A 17,289-nucleotide genomic window follows, 5' to 3' on the forward strand; every position below is an offset into this window, starting at 1 on the left:
GGATTGAGACATGGGTTATAATCATTCTCTCTGTCCATTTGTTGTTTCCCGATTTCCGATTTATGACGACCGACTAATTGAACAAATTCATATCAGTCCAGGCCCGGCCGAGCACTTACGTTTGTCATCACTAAATCATCGAGGGGCCCATAGATATCGCTTTTTATCCTTCCAAGGGTAAAAGGAATGGATAAACTTCGACTCAAATGTTCGCTTGTACTTACTCATCAAATTACACACAACGATATGTTTTATAACAACCAATTTACTGGTTGCGTTTACATATGTCAATGTGCAACCGACGCGCAACTACAACTCATACGTCTCCGTTTGAAGAATATAAGATATTATCGTCTCATGATCACTCGTGATAAAATCCATGAAGTGATTCAAATGAGCGTGAGTTTAATCCAATACTCGAATCTCATTCCAGGAGCACTCATGAATGTTGCAACAACTTTTTCTATGTCTAAACACTTTAGACATCTACAAGCCCAATTCATAACTGTCTTGATTCATTCCTACTTCCAAAGTATGATTAACTGTGGAGAGTTTGAATAACCTAGTTATTTGGGAAGTCAAAACATGCAAAGTGAAACACAAGAATAATCGAATCCAATATTGTCTCAGAACTTATGAATATAAATAAAACACCTTTTATTTAATCACCGTATTTGATTACACATTATTCATTGCATAATGTTTCAAATAATCAACTTAATACTTGAACTTAAACAATAGTCATGCCATGCTCAAAGCATGCGCACTATGTTTGTCCAAACAATAGTTATGCTATACTCCAAGTATGCACACTATGTTTGTCTATGATCCTTACTTTGTGAAATAGACCAATTGAACATGATTCCAATGATGCTCATTTCACAAACCCAAATCCTTACCGCAAATGTAAGAATACAAGATTCTTTGCCATTTACTGAAATCTGTTAGATTCTAAACTTATATGCATTGATCCTCTTGTAATGAATATGCATAAAAGTCACAAAGACTTGGCAACAGACATTTACAAAGTATTCCAATGGAGAGCAATTCCAAGTAAAACTAAGTCTCAAATTCAAAGTACATTCCTTTGAACATCCTTCTTGCATTAAGTTTTCTAATCTTACGCATATTTAATGAATAACTTCCGCCTATGGAAACATTTCCACATTCCCATTTTGACTATCACTTATGAACAAGAGTTGCCTCCTTTCAGAATATGTCAATATGGTCCTTCCAAAATTAACACTATACTTCCAACTGTCCATGAGCAACCAATCTTTGGTAAACCTTACATTGTCCTCGACAATTGCTTAATCATTTTAGTCATATCCAGTTCTAGTCCTTTTTTCCCTCTTAATTCCCTAGGCATTTGGAAAATCTAGAATGGATAAGTATTATAGCACATGAATCGATCCTATATTCGAAACATACAAGACACGATTCATGATGTCTCACATAAAGACATGATACTTGACCAGTCTTTTGCTATAATATTTCTTTTAATTTGCCATGTTCTCATAATTCGAATTATGAAAAGGGATGTCGTAATCATAATCAAATTTTAGAACGCAAATAATGTAATCATGACCAAATTTGATTAAAGTCTCACAATCTAAGCTTTTAGATTTGAAGTGAAGTATAATTTCCTCTCCCTTAATTATAGAAAAACAACTTTTCAAACCCTGCAAAGTACATTTTGCAAATTGAAACTTTTGTTTTCTATAATTAACATTGCTAACTTGCAACACTTAACATAATAATCCGTCTCCCACTAACATGATAATTATTAGCGTAACACTTATGCTCCTACTAGCTTTGACATGTATCTAGAAATCAGCTGGACTTCAAGAAATCAATACTTTATTGACTTTCTTACCAAAGTTCATATTTCTGATACGAGATGCTTTGATAAGACTTTATCAAAATCATAAACCTTTCCTTAGATAGCTCACATGTGTGTCTAAACAATTTTTAGAACTATGAAAAGGGATGTCGTAATCATAGTCTCAATTGTTTAGACCTTTGCCATTTCTCACAAGCCCATGTTAGTGTGTCGGTTAACCACACACGCTCCACTAACGACTTTGAGAATGCAAATATCACAATTGATATCTACTTAAAACCTATTTAGTGAAAGCGTTTCCTCACCATCATTTTCATGAATCGGAGAGAAACCTTATGACACTTAGATTTTATGGTGTATGTGCTCCTATCCATGTGAATTTGTCAAAAACATAATCACAAGACAAGGTTAGTGACAAATCCAAACTCATATGGACTGAACTTGTGCAATCTTAACTTCTTGCCACTTGGCAACACAAGGGCCTACCATTGCTTCCAGGTTGTTATGCAAACAACCGAGAACTCGTAGAACTCACATGCATAGTCAATTTTAACTGGAATGGGCACAGAAACAAGAATATGTCAACACGATCACTACTAGAAAAACAGCATTTTACGACGCACAATGCGTGTCGTAAAACGCTCAGACGACGCGCAAATGCGTGTCAAGAAAGGCCCTGTCATAACGAGAGACAACATGCTTTTGCGCGTCGTCTATAGACGACGCGCATTTATGACGCACATTTATGACATGCATTTATGACGCGCATTTACGACGTGCAATGCGTATCAAGGAAGCCCTTGTCATAAAGGAAGACGACACACATTTGCATGTCATAACCTTACGACACACGTTTATGACACACATTGCGTATCATTAAAGCCCCTGTCATAAATGAAGATGACACACATTTGTGTGTCATAAACTTCAACAGCCATTTACGATATGCATTTACGATATTCATTTACGCATAATACAAAAATATGGAAACAAATATATACCAAAATAATCAATTTGATCCAATAATATCATGTCAAACAAGTTATCAAAAATTGAAAAACATTGATATTAAGCTTATAGTACATTGTTATTAAGGGGTTTTCCCTAACTATATAACCTAATACTACATCCCTAACTATATAACCTGATCCTTCATGTCATTGGTTTGCCACCTGGTGTACCACGTAAAAATGTTGAACTTGGTGTCACAGGCGGCTGACCACCGGGCGTGGCTGGAAAGTAATTACTTGCTAATAAGATAACAATGCTTTAATCCAAGACGAGTCAAGAATGCCTAAGAAAAAGAATCAACTAAACAAGCAAAATCTTGATTGGATTTTTGTTAATGTAAGAAGTTAAAGGTACAACCCTTTAGAAGGCAGCTGGTATCCCAAGTGTGAGATGTGGAGGCCTGTGATCCATTGTCACCTAAAACAAAAAAATCTTGAGTTAGAAACAAACTTCAACTTTATTTATTAGTTTTCCCTCCACCACTGTAGGTATGCTTCAAATTCGTTAGATCAATGTTGTCGAAACTGTTAGACGACAATGAGTTTCCAAGTAATCCTAAAAATCAAAGTAATGCTTCAAACTCTTTTCAGTTTTGTTAGAAACAAACTTTCTGTGGAAGAAATGACACCCTGTCAAAAAGAAAGAAAATATGTCTAAGTTGATTTCAATCTATCCCAATTTTCATTTATCAAACATTCAACATTCATAGATTCAATTCAAATCAGAAATACACCTCAACAGCCAGATAACAAATAGATCCACCAGTGAAATTCCACCCAAAATATCCCTCACTCGACCCGATTTTCATTCCTTGACGTAACAAAGCTAGTGAAGCTAGTCCATCAGCAAAGCAAAATCCTGGAGATAATCTGAAGAAATTCTGGTCTAATATGTTTAAAATATCATAAAACCCAAATTCACTAATGAAAATGCAGATCTATATTGGTAAGTTACTATGCATTCCAACCTTGAGAAAAAGGTTAGGCAATATGTTGAAGATGCAGTTGCAAAACCATATTCCAGCTGAATGAGAACTGTAGGGAATATAACACCACTTCCAATAAACTGTTCTAAGCCTACAAAGATAGAAAAATGTTAAACATAGTTCATCAAAGATGTAAAATACTTCCAATAAACTGTTCTAAGCCTACAAAAAAAAGGCTTCTACATACAGATACTACTGATGTAAAAACTTACAATATATATAACTTGGAAAATGCATGTAAAATGTGAGTTTGGAGACTTACCAAAGATGTAAAAGAGAATCATCGCAAATAAGGAAGGGACTAAGAAGCTTATGATGTCCCATATATATGTTGACACCCAATATGACAATATAGATACCTGAGTATTAGTAATGATAACCAGTTAATGGTCGAACTGTGAAGCACTTATTGGTTATACATTGTTGTGTTAACAAAAGAAAAGAGTAAAGAAAACAAACAAGTTTGCTTACCCCACTAATCAGTTGTTGATGTTTCGCTTTTACTTCATGCTCCTGCATAAGACATGCATTACGTTAAAATACAAGAAAAATATTCCCATTAACTAATTGTTTACAGGAAACCCAAATTAGTTTACCCAAAATGACCACTATGTTATAAATCCTTGATCAAGAAATGCTTGCGTATTGCATAAAATGTTTATTGTTGGATTAACCGGTTTATATAAGTTCGGATTTTTTTCTGAACCGATTTTTTTGGAACCGAACCGGTTTCCGGGTGAAACCGGTTTTGACTTGGTTGACCAGAACCGAACTAGTTTTCTGAACCGGTTCGGTTCAGAAAAAAACCGGTTTGTGCACAACTAGTAGTGGGTGGGTATCTGTCCTAATATGTGCTAGAGATTTTTTTATCATTGTGTTAAGATACTATTAGAGATTTTTTCATAGTCCAAAAGGGTACACAAGGCAAAAAGAAAGAAAGCTCTCACTTGATAAATGATATATGCCAACCGAATGGATGTTGCATTGGAGGTCCTTGTTATATATATATATATATATATATATATATATATATATATATATATATATATATAACACAAAACCAGCATTTTATTAAATAAATATTGCATATTCACATGTATAATGTATTTTTCATACAATATACATACAAGACATGTTCCACATGACAAAAAAAACCTCATAACAGATGAGAATCAGAGTTTTGAAATTGAGATCAGAGAGCTTAAAACATAGATTACTAAACCGAGTTAACTCACCCGGATACAAGAGCAGCCATACTATCAACAACTAGCAACTTCACTTGGTGCTGCAGAAGTGAAACTTTAATTTTCTGCAAACCGGAAACAAAATAGTTGTAGTAAAGATTGAGTTTGCAAGTAAATCATATACATGGAGTTAATTAGAAATGGATTAAGACCCTTCAGATATCTGGGAAGATGACCTGTCAGATACTCATTTTACATACATTGCTCCAGCAGGGATCTCACCTAAAAACCACAGCTGCTACATAGAATTAGGAATTTAATCACAATGATGCCAAAAAAAAGATGTATCATATGATAAAATAAATGCAAAATATATCATCATAATTGGTCTGAGATACAAAATTAGTTGTGAAAAGGTAATAACTAATAAGATCAAGTGTTCTATATATTTTAGTGATGAGCTACACACATTAGCACAAAACATTTAAAAGATGTTCATTATTACTTTTATCCTGAAAGTATTGATAATGATTGTTGAATACATGACTTTCTGGTTACATAAGTACCAAATTATTAAGCGTACAAGCAAAACATTGAGGTACATACACTGATTATTTATTGCTATGGCCTTTCTTATCTTGCACTTGTATATTTATTATGTATTCACATATTTTAAAACATGAAAAAAGAATAGACTAATAACTCACAATCATACATAGAATAAGAATTGAATTTGAATTTGAGTTGAGAGAAGTAGAATAAGCTTGCTACCGTTTGATATGGAGGAGAAGCAATCTCACTAATGATATAACCTGAACAATCTAACAGAATTATCTTTGAAAATGTATCCAACCCATGCCAAATGCAGCTGTAGATTGCACTAAGGACTTAACAGCAACAGGGAAAATCTCTCCAAAAAATATTGGTAAACTCACCAGTAACAGGGTCAAATCTGTCCATCTACATGTGGATTGTGCAAAGCAGTTTCTTCCTAGTAAGGAGGATATTTTGGTAATCCCACCAGCAATAGGGGCAAATGTGTCCAAAAAGTATCTGGGGCTGATTCTGTCTACTAGTCCATGTAACTTGCATGATTCTATGATTCTGTCTACCGGTCCATGTAAGAGCTGAAAACAAAAGTAGTTTTTTTAATCTTCTTTTAGCAAAAACCAAATACAAAAAAGATATATTTCACCTCAAAATCTGAAGTAGCTATTAAGTGATATATTATCACGTGTGCTTTATATGTATATTTACCAAGCCATATTCTGTATTTAACCTAGTCAATAGAATTAGCTGTATATTCCTAGATAATCTCTAAGTCAGTTTGTAATCTTGGCTATATATGCCAATCGTATCTTGTACTCATTCAATTAAAATTCTAAATACAACAAAGCATTACTTTATATGGTATCAGAGCAATCTTGCTCATACGAGTCAAATCGATCCTACCCTATTCTCTAAAATCAGTCGATCACAATCACAGCGATGGCTTCCAAAAATACCGCTCAAATCACCGCCTCCACTCACCTCACCATCAAACTTACGCCAAACAACTATCCGGTTTGGAGAAAACAGGTTGAATCAACCTTAATCAGTCTTGACCTAGACGGTCACCTCACCTCCGCACCACCGGCGACCACCCTCACAGACAAAGAGGGAAAAACTAATGCAAATCCAGAGTATCGGCCATGGTACTGCAAGGATCAGATGATTTTTAGTGCAATTTTAGGGAGTTGCTCAGAGTCAATCCAACCCCTGGTGTCATCTGCTACAACAGCCCGTGAGGCTTGGAATCGACTCAGCTCCAGTTACGCCTCTACTTCCAGGTCTCGCATAATCTCCCTCAAATCTAAACTTGTGAAGAACCCTAAAGGATCACGATCGGTCACAGAATTTCTCCAGGACATGCGTGCTATCGCCGATTCCCTGGCCCTTGCCCAGAGCCCCGTCACCGAAGAGGACCTCATGGTCCATATTCTCTCACAGCTTGGCGACGAATATCACACAATTGCTGCTGCTCTCAAGGTACGAGAAAATCCCATCGAATACTCAGAGCTGTTTGACAAACTTACTGACTTTGAACGTAGCCTCAAAGAAGCCTCTCCTCCTTCCGATATCCTGCCTACCACAGTGAATTACACTACCCAAAATCAAGGATTCAACAATCGGTCATCCAGTAACAACTCTTACAATCGCCATACTCGATCACCACCGTCCTATCAGTCTCGTGGCTCTCAGCAGTCACAATGGAATAACAATAACAACCCTGGTGGTAACCGAAACACAAAAAGCAACCAGTTTTGTCAATTCTGTAACATCCCAGGTCACCTCACCAAGGATTGCCGGAAACTAGCACGCTTCCTCCTCGACAATAACATCACCACCGACAACAACAGAACTTTACCGCCTACTGCCAATGTCACCATGTCCTCCCCAGCCTCTCCAAAGTGGCTTTTCGATACCGGGGCATCCAATCATGTTGCATCAGATCCTACCTCCCTCCATCACGTGTCGGAATACGGAGGACCCGATGAGATAGTGCTTGGTGACGGTACCTGCTTACCTATCACACATACTGGTCACTCATATATTCACACATCTCACAAACCATTAATTTTATCTAATGTGCTTCATGTTCCTAAATTAAACACGAATTTAGTTTCGGTTGGTGAATTATGTGATACTAATCTTGTTTCGGTGGAATTCTTTCCATCTCATTTTTATGTGAAGGATCTGGACACGGGGGCGCGACTCATGCGAGGAGAGAGAACTGATGGCGTTTACCTCACTCGGTTACCTAAAACACGTTCCATTCATGTCACCTCCAAGACCTCACCACTTCTTCTTCATCACAAACTTGGTCATCCTTCGCGTCAAGTCTTCAAGCAACTAGTTTCTAAGTTAGGTTTTAAGTTTCAGTCTGAGTCTGATGTTCATTGCTCATCTTGTTCAATTAATAAAAGCCATAAATTGCCATTTGGTCAAAATTCCTTTGTTGCTACAAAACCACTTCAACTCATTTATTCTGATGTATGGGGACCGGTACAAAAATCTGTTGATAAATTCTCTTATTATGTCATCTTTGTCGATTATTTCACCAAGTATACATGGCTATATCCTTTGGCTCACAAAAGTAACGTTGCTCTCATCTTTCCACAATTCAAAGTGTTAGTCGAAAAATTCTTCCAGCTATCCATTGTCTCCTTATTTAGTGACAATGGAGGTGAATACATCGGTCTTACATCCTACCTTCAACAGCATGGTATATCTCACTACACAACTCCACCCCACACTCCCGAACAAAATGGTATTGCGGAAAGACGTCACCGTCACATAGTTGAAGCCGGTTTAGCTCTCCTCCATCATGCTCACATGCCATTAACCTTCTGGTCCCATGCGTTCCAAACAGCCATGTACCTTATCAACCGCCTTCCAACACCTATACTCCAAAATAAATCCCCCTTTGAATGCCTCTTTAACCAATCACCAAACTATCATAAACTACAGCCCTTTGGTTGCCTATGTTATCCGTGGCTCCGCCCTTATACCACCTCCAAATTACAACCACGATCCGCCCCATGTTTATTTCTCGGATATTCATCATCTAAGTCCGCATACAAGTGCTATGATACTCAAAACAAAAAATTATACCATTCCAGACATTTGGAGTTCATTCCAACAACATTCCCTTATACCACCGAAAACCTTCCTGAAATACTCCCTACCCCTGACACTCTACTCTCACCTTGCATGACGGCTCCCCCAGTACAGATCCGACACCGTATCGCCAACTTGTGGGTTCACTACAGTACCTAGCGTTTACACGTCCGGATATCTCTTTTGCAGTCAACAAACTATCACAGTTCATGCATGCTCCTACTGATACACATTGGCAAGCTTTAAAAAGAGTTCTTAGATATCTCAAAGGTACAATTCATCATGGCTTATATCTTCACAAGCAATCAGATCTCTCACTTTCAGCCTTCTCTGACTTCGACTGGGGTGGTATTGAGTGTGGTGGTCGCTCAACAACAGCTTATCTTTTATTCCTTGGCTCCAATATTATCTCCTGGCGATCTGCAAGACAAAAATCCGTATCTCGGTCTTCTACAGAGGCGGAATACAAGGCCCTTGCCAATGCTGCCTCCGAAGTTATGTGGGTTAAAAACTTATTGCGTGAACTTGGTATCTTGCTGCCTCATTCTCCTACACTTTTTTGTGACAACACCGGTGCTACATATTCATGTGCGAATCCTATTTACCACTCAAGAATGAAACATGTGGCCTTAGACTACCACTTCGTCCGTGAACAGGTGCAAGATGGCTCACTTCATGTTCGTCATGTCAACTCTGTCGATCAACTTGCAGACGCTTTAACCAAACCTCTCACACGGGGTCCATTTCAAAGACTACGATCCAAGATTGGCGTATTAAGTGATATATTATCACGTGTGCTTTATATGTATATTTACCAAGCCATATTCTGTATTTAACCTAGTCAATAGAATTAGCTGTATATTCCTAGATAATCTCTAAGTCAGTTTGTAATCTTGGCTATATATGCCAATCGTATCTTGTACTCATTCAATTAAAATTCTAAATACAACAAAGCATTACTTTATAGTAGCACCACAGTAAAGGGTTTCCACTTGGCGGTGATTTCTTTCCCCAACATCTTTTGACTCATCCAACAATGCGACATCACCTACTTCAAATATCTACACTTCCAGATATAATATTTGAAAAAAAAACAAAACATAGTTATAACTAAATTAAAAGAAAATTATTTAAATAAAGTCCATTCCAGATAATTGATGTAGTCTCAACAAGGTTATCTTTTCACTTCAACTTAAAGATCTTGTGGACCAAAATGAACCATAACTGCTTTAATATACGACTATATATTAGTTCACTTGAACAAATTCTCAAAAATGGAAACACTGCATATCTTGTTAGACTTCTAAAAAAAACAATTTATTCCAGTTCTTGTGCAATAGAAGACACACATGCATAGTCTAATGCCCTGGAAGTATGTATAGTGATAGTCTGCTTATATAGAGAGACTGGTAGAAAATTCAACTACTTGCTCAAAAAGAAAGAAAGAAAGAAGAAAACATTCACCTAAATGAAAATGAATAACAAACTAACATAAGAACTCCCATAAAATTCAAACCTTGATCAGCATGTATTCTAAAACAGGAGGAAACAAAGTGTAAGGATAAAAAGTTGAACCCAAAAAAAGTGAAATATGTAAGTGCTAAAATACAGACATGAAAACAAGTTAGCTTTCTAATTTAGAGTAACGATTTATTTACACTTGCGACAAATTTAGGGTTAATACAAGCGGACTAATTGAGACAAAATAGTATATCACTATGTGTGGCTAATGAAATTAATCTTAAAGATGACAAAAGTATTGTATATCATCCCAATAGCAAAAACATAATCAACAAAAACTTCAACCATATTGCTGATCTCGACTCATTCACCCATGGAAGAGTAAGATCTACACTGATCCTAATTACAATTGGTACTAAGCTTATCCAGAAACAGAAAGCTAGATAAAACAAGTGATATTGCAAAATTGAACAGAAAAGTGAATTCAAGGAGAAGAGGAAACCTTGCTGGGCTTAGAAGCCCTAGTTTGAAAAACACCGAGAGACCAAAGTCAGTAGCTTTCAATAGCGAGTCTTCATCGGTACTCAAGAACAAAAAGTTCTCAGGTTTTAAGTCTCAATGGAACACTCCCATCGTATGACAATCATGCACCACCGTCACCATCTGCCGGCAGAGGCCAGCTGCTGCACGCTCTGAATAATGTCCCTTAGCTATAATCCGATCAAATAGCTCCCCGCTGGCGCACAACTCCATGATTAGGTTAACAGAGTGCCGATCCTAGTAATTTGGAAGATAGATGGTGATGGGGAAGAACGGTCGTCTTTCATTGGAAGTCGACGGCGGTGGGAGACACTCGGAAGGGTCGAAGAAGCAGCAGATGGCGGAAGGTGAATGGAGGTTTGAGAATCGAGAGAGAAGAAAGTAAGAAAGAAAGGGGGTTTTCGGCGGTGATGAGCTAGGGTTTTCAGCCGGTGGAAAGAAAGCGGGCTTTTTAATTTTTGGATTTCATTTCCCCCTCGGATGAAACGCGCATTTCATTAAAATTTATAAAACGACATGGTTAGACGACACACATGTTATTTAATGAAACGCGCGTTTCATCCGAGGGGGAAAATGAAATCCGAGGGGGAAATTAAAATTTAGGGCACGCAAAAATGTGTATCCTCTATGCTTCATATTTTGGAAAACTGACATCAATGTTTAGGGCACACACAAATGCGTGTCCCCTATCAGCGCGTGTTATTGATTGCGCGTCGTAAAAGACTGTTTTTCTAGTAGTGGATGAGCTATAAACCTCAAGTCGTGTGCTAGTGATAAACAACAGGTCTTATTCTTGATTAGTTCTTGAAACTTTTCAAGATTTTTAAGACTCCCACTGACCTCTTGACATATAAGATTCTCTTGTCAATAATCATTCCTTGACAAAGCAAATATTCAAGAGTTAGTGCGGATTCTTATAAACACTTCACTCAATTGGTCTTAGGTGGTCTTTGTTTTATCCAAAAACATCACAACTTACCAATTTCAAATGTACAAGAGTAGAAAACATTTTACTCTACATTTGACAAGTGTTATAAACCTTCTTAAGATTATGTCACTCAAGTTACAATCTTGGAGTATTACTCTAAGACTCAATTTTGGAACGAAGTATGATTCATCTTTTGATTTAACCATTCCAACAATTCGCGATTCCTCTTCTTAGTCATACGAATGCCCTAAGATGTCCTTAGAGGATCAATTGTGATATGGTTTCATAATCACTATGATAATAATAAAACACGATACTAAAGTACTATACCATCTTTTCAGATTGGAGAAACTTTTATCTTTCTGCCTAATTTGATTCTTCTCATTCGTCCTGCCATACATTGAGACTTTTCGAATGTTTCAGAATTACACTTAAACTTGTAAGTGTAACCATATTCACTAAACTTTAGTAAATCATGACGAATAGCCTTTTCGATCTTTGTGGTGGATCTGACCAGCGCACAACCAAGTGCACCCGATCCTATAGTCCTTCACTTGACTCACACCAACAAGTGAACAAGGAATTAGTCTTAATTTTCCAAAGATGAAAAATTCGCATTCATCATACAATACAAGTTGCATGATTCCAAGTTTCTATCCTACTGAAACTTGGGTGATGAGAATCTTTCCTCATTTGGTAAATTATGACACTACCACAAATGAAATAATCAAATTTATTTTCCAATATTGCTATCAATGGAATCATATAAACAACAATTTTCACAAATCCCATTGTAAGGAAATTTAAAATAAATAAAATCAAAACTTTTCTTTTGTTTAAAACTTGCGGAAAAAACTTATCCTTACAATGCAAATGCATATGAAAAACATGTTGTTATCTATTCCTAAGCAATATATCATAACTCTTAAGTAGCAACTCAAAATTCTGATCTTCAGATCACGCGATTGAAATCCATTTCTTCACGATCAGAATTAGCTTACTCTTCATTTAAGCTTTATTTCTTTGATTTTACAAAACATCAAAATGCGACCTAGTCACATCATGTAACAAGAATCTCCAAATATGAACTTAATAGAGTTAGATAGTGGACTTTACCTGAAGCATGGTCAAATTTTGACTTTTACCATCCTAGTGAACTTTTAGGTAAATAAGGCAGCTTCGCAACCAATGCCCCTTCTTTTGGCAATAGAAACATATGGACTCTTTAGTAATGGTACATGAGACAATCTTTGACTTAGCCCTTCTCTTTACCATTTGGTCAACCGGGTTGACTATGGCTGATCCCTTTCCATTGGGAAGATAAGACTTTTCTAGACTTCCAATGTTTCCATTGTCAATGTCCATGAAAGTTTGGGAAGTAGATCTTTCAAAAAAATTTGCTTTACCAGTGCCCAAAAACATTGCTGATTCAGTAGCAACAAGCAAATAGGTAAGATCAATAAGGGTCATGTCATGATCTGTCATCAGGGAATGACTGAAGATCCAAGTCAACAGCCAGCTACCTCGAGACTTCGACACCCAACTCTCCCATCCTGTCAATATGTAACTTCACCTCCAAGATGTAAGCACATATAGACTTTGTTTTCCAATGGGGATTGAGTAACCTTGAATTTTTCAAGAACTTGTGGGTTAGGGAGAATAATTGGAGGAGGTGGAGGAAGAGAAGTATGATTTCCATGATCCAATCGTGGGACATCATCTTCATTAGGAAAGCTTGTCCCAAGGGATTTGAGAAGACCATAGTTGTCTGAACCAGACATCTAAAATGGGAGAAATTCAAGTTAGTTGATTTAAGTCCTTAATATAACACCCAATACGAAACATTAAGGCTAGGACCCAACACAATATTTTATAACTTGAAAGAGGGACGCCGTAATCCAAGCTATAAAATATTTGAAGGTAGGCGAATGACGATTCACCAATTTCCACCATGAAAACCTAATAAGGTATTGGGTTTTAATTGGTTTGAAACTCCTAGATCTTTTGAGATTCATCGAACTTTTCAATGGTATGTTTAAATCTCGGTTGTGCCCTCTCAAGTTTGTGACTGGGATGCCGAGGATCACAAACAAGGTATGAATAACCATACAAATTAACTTGGTACCCTTAACTTTATCACCCAATCGATGTGCTGGTTAACCACACGCACTCCACCAATCTATGATAAACATTAAGTTACCCTTTGCCACTCTTACTAGTCCATGTTAGTGTGTCGGTTAACCACGCACGCTCCACCAACGACTTGGTAAGGTACAAAGTGTAATTTCATGGGTTAGCACCAAATTCACATTTTCCTAAAGTAACTAAGATTGGGAATTTAATAAGGTTTAGTTACATTGTATTTATCATTATACTTTTAATGAAAGGAGAATTAATGTCCCGTCAAACCCGTTAGGCTAACGCCCCTCCACCAGTCAAGGAAGCGGTGGGTGTGAGTGGACACCCATTAAACTGCCATTTTATAGGCAGTAACCTTATACCCCCTTATAGACCGACTTCGTGAATGAGGCCTACTAACGGTAAGACTGACTTACTCTTATACATATATGTAAATATTAAACCCATAAAATTTTAATAGTTTAAAATTCAACCCTTATACTATTATAATATTATAGGTTTAATATTTATATATATATGTATAAGAGTAAGTCAGTCTTACCATTAGTAGGCCTCATTCACGAAGTCGGTCTATAAGGGGGTATAAGGTTACTGCCTATAAAATGACAGTTTAATGGGTGTCTACTCTCACCCACCGCTTCCTTGACTGGTGCAGGGTTGTTAGTCGAACGGGTTTGACAGGACATTAATTGTCCTTTCATTAAAAGTATAATGATAAATATAAAGTAAATAAACCTTATTAAATTCCTAATCTTAGTTACTTTAGGAAAATGTGAATTTGGTGCTAACCCATGAAATTACACTTTGTACCTTACCAAGTCGTTGGTAGAGCGTGTGTGGTTAACCGGCACACTAACATGGACTAGTAAGAGTGGCAAATGGTAACTTAATGTTTATCATAGCTTGGTGGAGCGCGTGTGGTTAACCGACACATCGATTAGGTGATAAAGGTAAGGGTACCAAGTTAATTTGCATGGTTATTCACACATTGTTTGTGATCCTCGACATCCCAGTCACAAACTTGAGAGGGCAAAACCGAGATTTAAACATGCCATTGAAAAGTTTGATGAATCTCAAAAGATCTAGGAGTTTCAAACCAATTAAAACCCAATACCCTATTAGGTTTTCATGGTGGAAATTGGTGAATCGTCATTCGCTTACCTTCAAATATTTTATAGCTTGGATTACGTGTGACATCCCCATTTTCACGGCCAGAAAAGATCGATTTTGTTTTTGCTTTATAAAAATCAGAGTACCTCTTTTAATAAAAATGTTGCGGAATTTGTTCCCAGTAAAACATGATAAATACGTTATCAAAGCATTTCCAAAGAAAAGTATTTTTATTCATTTTAAAACATTTGGGATGTCATCGTCAATACAGAAACATAAGCATAAACAGAACTTACATTCATTATCACTAGTGATTTATATCTCCTTAATCTCTCAGTGTAATGTGACTTCATATCAACACCTGTGATATAAATAAACTGAGTGAGTCAGGTTGGGAAACCTGGTGAGTACATAGGGTTTTCAACCCACAATAATATAATTATTATGTTAAACATCAAGCAATCAACCCAATTACCCATCTCCATTATCTTCTTTACTCTTAAGGATCTACCCTAAGATTCAGCTATTCCTCGTTCGTTCATTCCTAAGGAGTATCCTAAGGAATCGGCACTAAGTCTGCATAGTCGCCAGGGTTTATCTCGTTTATTGACAGTATCGTTTTCGAGAGTCCACTCACAATACCTGTCAATGGGTTTTTAGAGTACACCGGGTGAACACATCGTTCACAACACCTACAGGTTGCGAGCCTGCTAGTGTTCCACTAGACTGTCTAGAATAGTCCGTGGTTGTCATCCATACTCTGCTAGATGACGGGGCCATCGCTTGGGTCATCGTTTGGCGCATCGTTTTCACTCATCGTTTTGGCTCATCGTTTTGGGCTCATCGTTTTGGTTCATCGCTTTGGCTCATTACTTAGGTCATCGCTTCGCACCATATTTTATAACTCATATATCCTCGCTCATCATTCATCTCATCTTTCATCGCTCATCATTTATCTCATCTTTCATCGCTCATCATTTATCTCATCTTTCATCGCTCATCATTTATCTCACCTCTAATCTACCCATGTTTTACCCCAACACATTTTGTAGATATAAAATACATATACAATTTAGATCATTTAAAACATGTATAAAACGTTTCATCCAGCATAGACAGCAAGTATTCAGACAGTATACACACATATCACGTAATTTATATAAAATACTTCATATCTATGTGTAAGATGAAAGTAACTATGCACTCACTTGGTAAGGTGGTGATTCCGAAATCAGACAGCGCTTCGTTACTCTTAAAACAATTTCCTTCGACAAAACCTAGTATCAATACCGCTAGGGTTTAGTCTAACGTTAACCGCGACTAATTAATAGTCTGACTATTATTATTATTATATAAGTGTTAAACAACACTCTTATATAACTCATAATAATAGCCCAAATAATTATTTTAAGGTCCTAATAATGTTACTATAATTAATTAGAAGCTATATTAAAAATAGCGTAGGCGTAACTCACTTACAGCGGGTTTTTATTAAAAAAAACGGGCTTCGCTGGAGCAGCGTTTCCGAGCCGAAAGCTTTTCTTCTCGGAGCCGTCGGGCGCTTCGGGGCTTCCTTCTCGTGCTAGGGAGGTTCCCTAGAATTGGGAGGGGTTTAAGGAGGCTAGAGAGAAGTTAGAGAGAGAAAGAAAGGTTATGGTGTGAAGAAATTATGAAGGATTCATCCTTTATTTATAGGGATTTTATCGGAGAGTAGCCCCTAAGATTCGTCCGTATCTTCCGCGTACGAGCTTCGTTTTCTACGTTCTTTATATCCACGCGTTGGTATTTACGAGTACTACAACTTTCATTTAGACCTCGTCGGCTAATTCTCATTCTATCTCCGATTTGCAAAACTGTATCGAATCTATCGCGCTCGAACAGTTGGGACTAAGTTTCGTCCATATCTTTTGCATACGAGCTCTATTAGTGACCTTATTTATATCCACATGTTGGTATTTACGAGTACTACAACTTTCATTTAGATCCCGTCGGCTAATTCTCACTCTATCTCAGATTTACAAAACTGTATCGAATTCGTCGCGCTCGAAGAATAGGGACTAAGCTTCGTCCATATCTTTCGCATACGAGCTCCGTTTTCGACTGTCTTTTTATCTTTTAACTCCTATTAATGATATCTTCATTTCTCGTTTAGATTATTTTGGCTAAAAATCGACCGATCTAAAATTCAAATTTCGGGTTCTGCACTACTATGCTAAATCTTAGAAAAATCATAACTTCCTCATACGAAGTCAGATTTGGACGTTCTTTTTATGCACACTCTCGGTTTAACATATACTACAACTTTCGTTTAGATTGCTAAGGCTAAAAAGTATTTTATCGTAAATTCACTTTTTATGATTCCCGGTGTCGTGCCGGTTTAGCCGTAAAACTTCAACGGGTCATAACTTCTTTGTTATAACTCGGATTT

At 37.0% G+C, this 17,289-nt stretch overlaps 1 protein-coding gene across 3 annotated transcripts; it reads right to left on the minus strand.

The window, feature by feature from the left end:
* Positions 1-2,885: 2,885 nt before the first annotated feature.
* LOC145167659 (ABC transporter A family member 1-like) lies at positions 2,886-11,092 on the minus strand. Of its 3 annotated transcripts, none has more exons than XM_079086891.1 (9): positions 10,647-11,092; positions 5,959-6,150; positions 5,260-5,318; positions 5,075-5,148; positions 4,311-4,352; positions 4,102-4,198; positions 3,822-3,930; positions 3,588-3,723; positions 2,886-3,483 (listed from the first exon to the last, which is right to left on the minus strand). In XM_079086891.1, the coding sequence occupies exons 6-9, from the start codon at positions 4,121-4,123 to the stop codon at positions 3,430-3,432; spliced, it is 321 nt and encodes a 106-aa protein (XP_078943017.1). In that variant the 5' UTR covers positions 4,124-4,198; positions 4,311-4,352; positions 5,075-5,148; positions 5,260-5,318; positions 5,959-6,150; positions 10,647-11,092; the 3' UTR covers positions 2,886-3,429. The 3 variants fall into 3 exon arrangements, with proteins under 3 accessions (XP_078943017.1, XP_078943018.1, XP_078943019.1); XM_079086892.1 differs by lacking the exon at positions 10,647-11,092 and adding an exon at positions 9,644-10,601 and having other exon boundaries at positions 5,236-5,318; XM_079086893.1 differs by lacking the exon at positions 5,959-6,150.
* Positions 11,093-17,289: the final 6,197 nt, after the last annotated feature.

This window comes from Lactuca virosa, chromosome 3, assembly GCF_052849685.1.
Source record: "Lactuca virosa cultivar CGN04683 chromosome 3, Lactuca_virosa_CGN04683_v6, whole genome shotgun sequence".
NCBI lineage: Eukaryota > Viridiplantae > Streptophyta > Magnoliopsida > Asterales > Asteraceae > Lactuca > Lactuca virosa.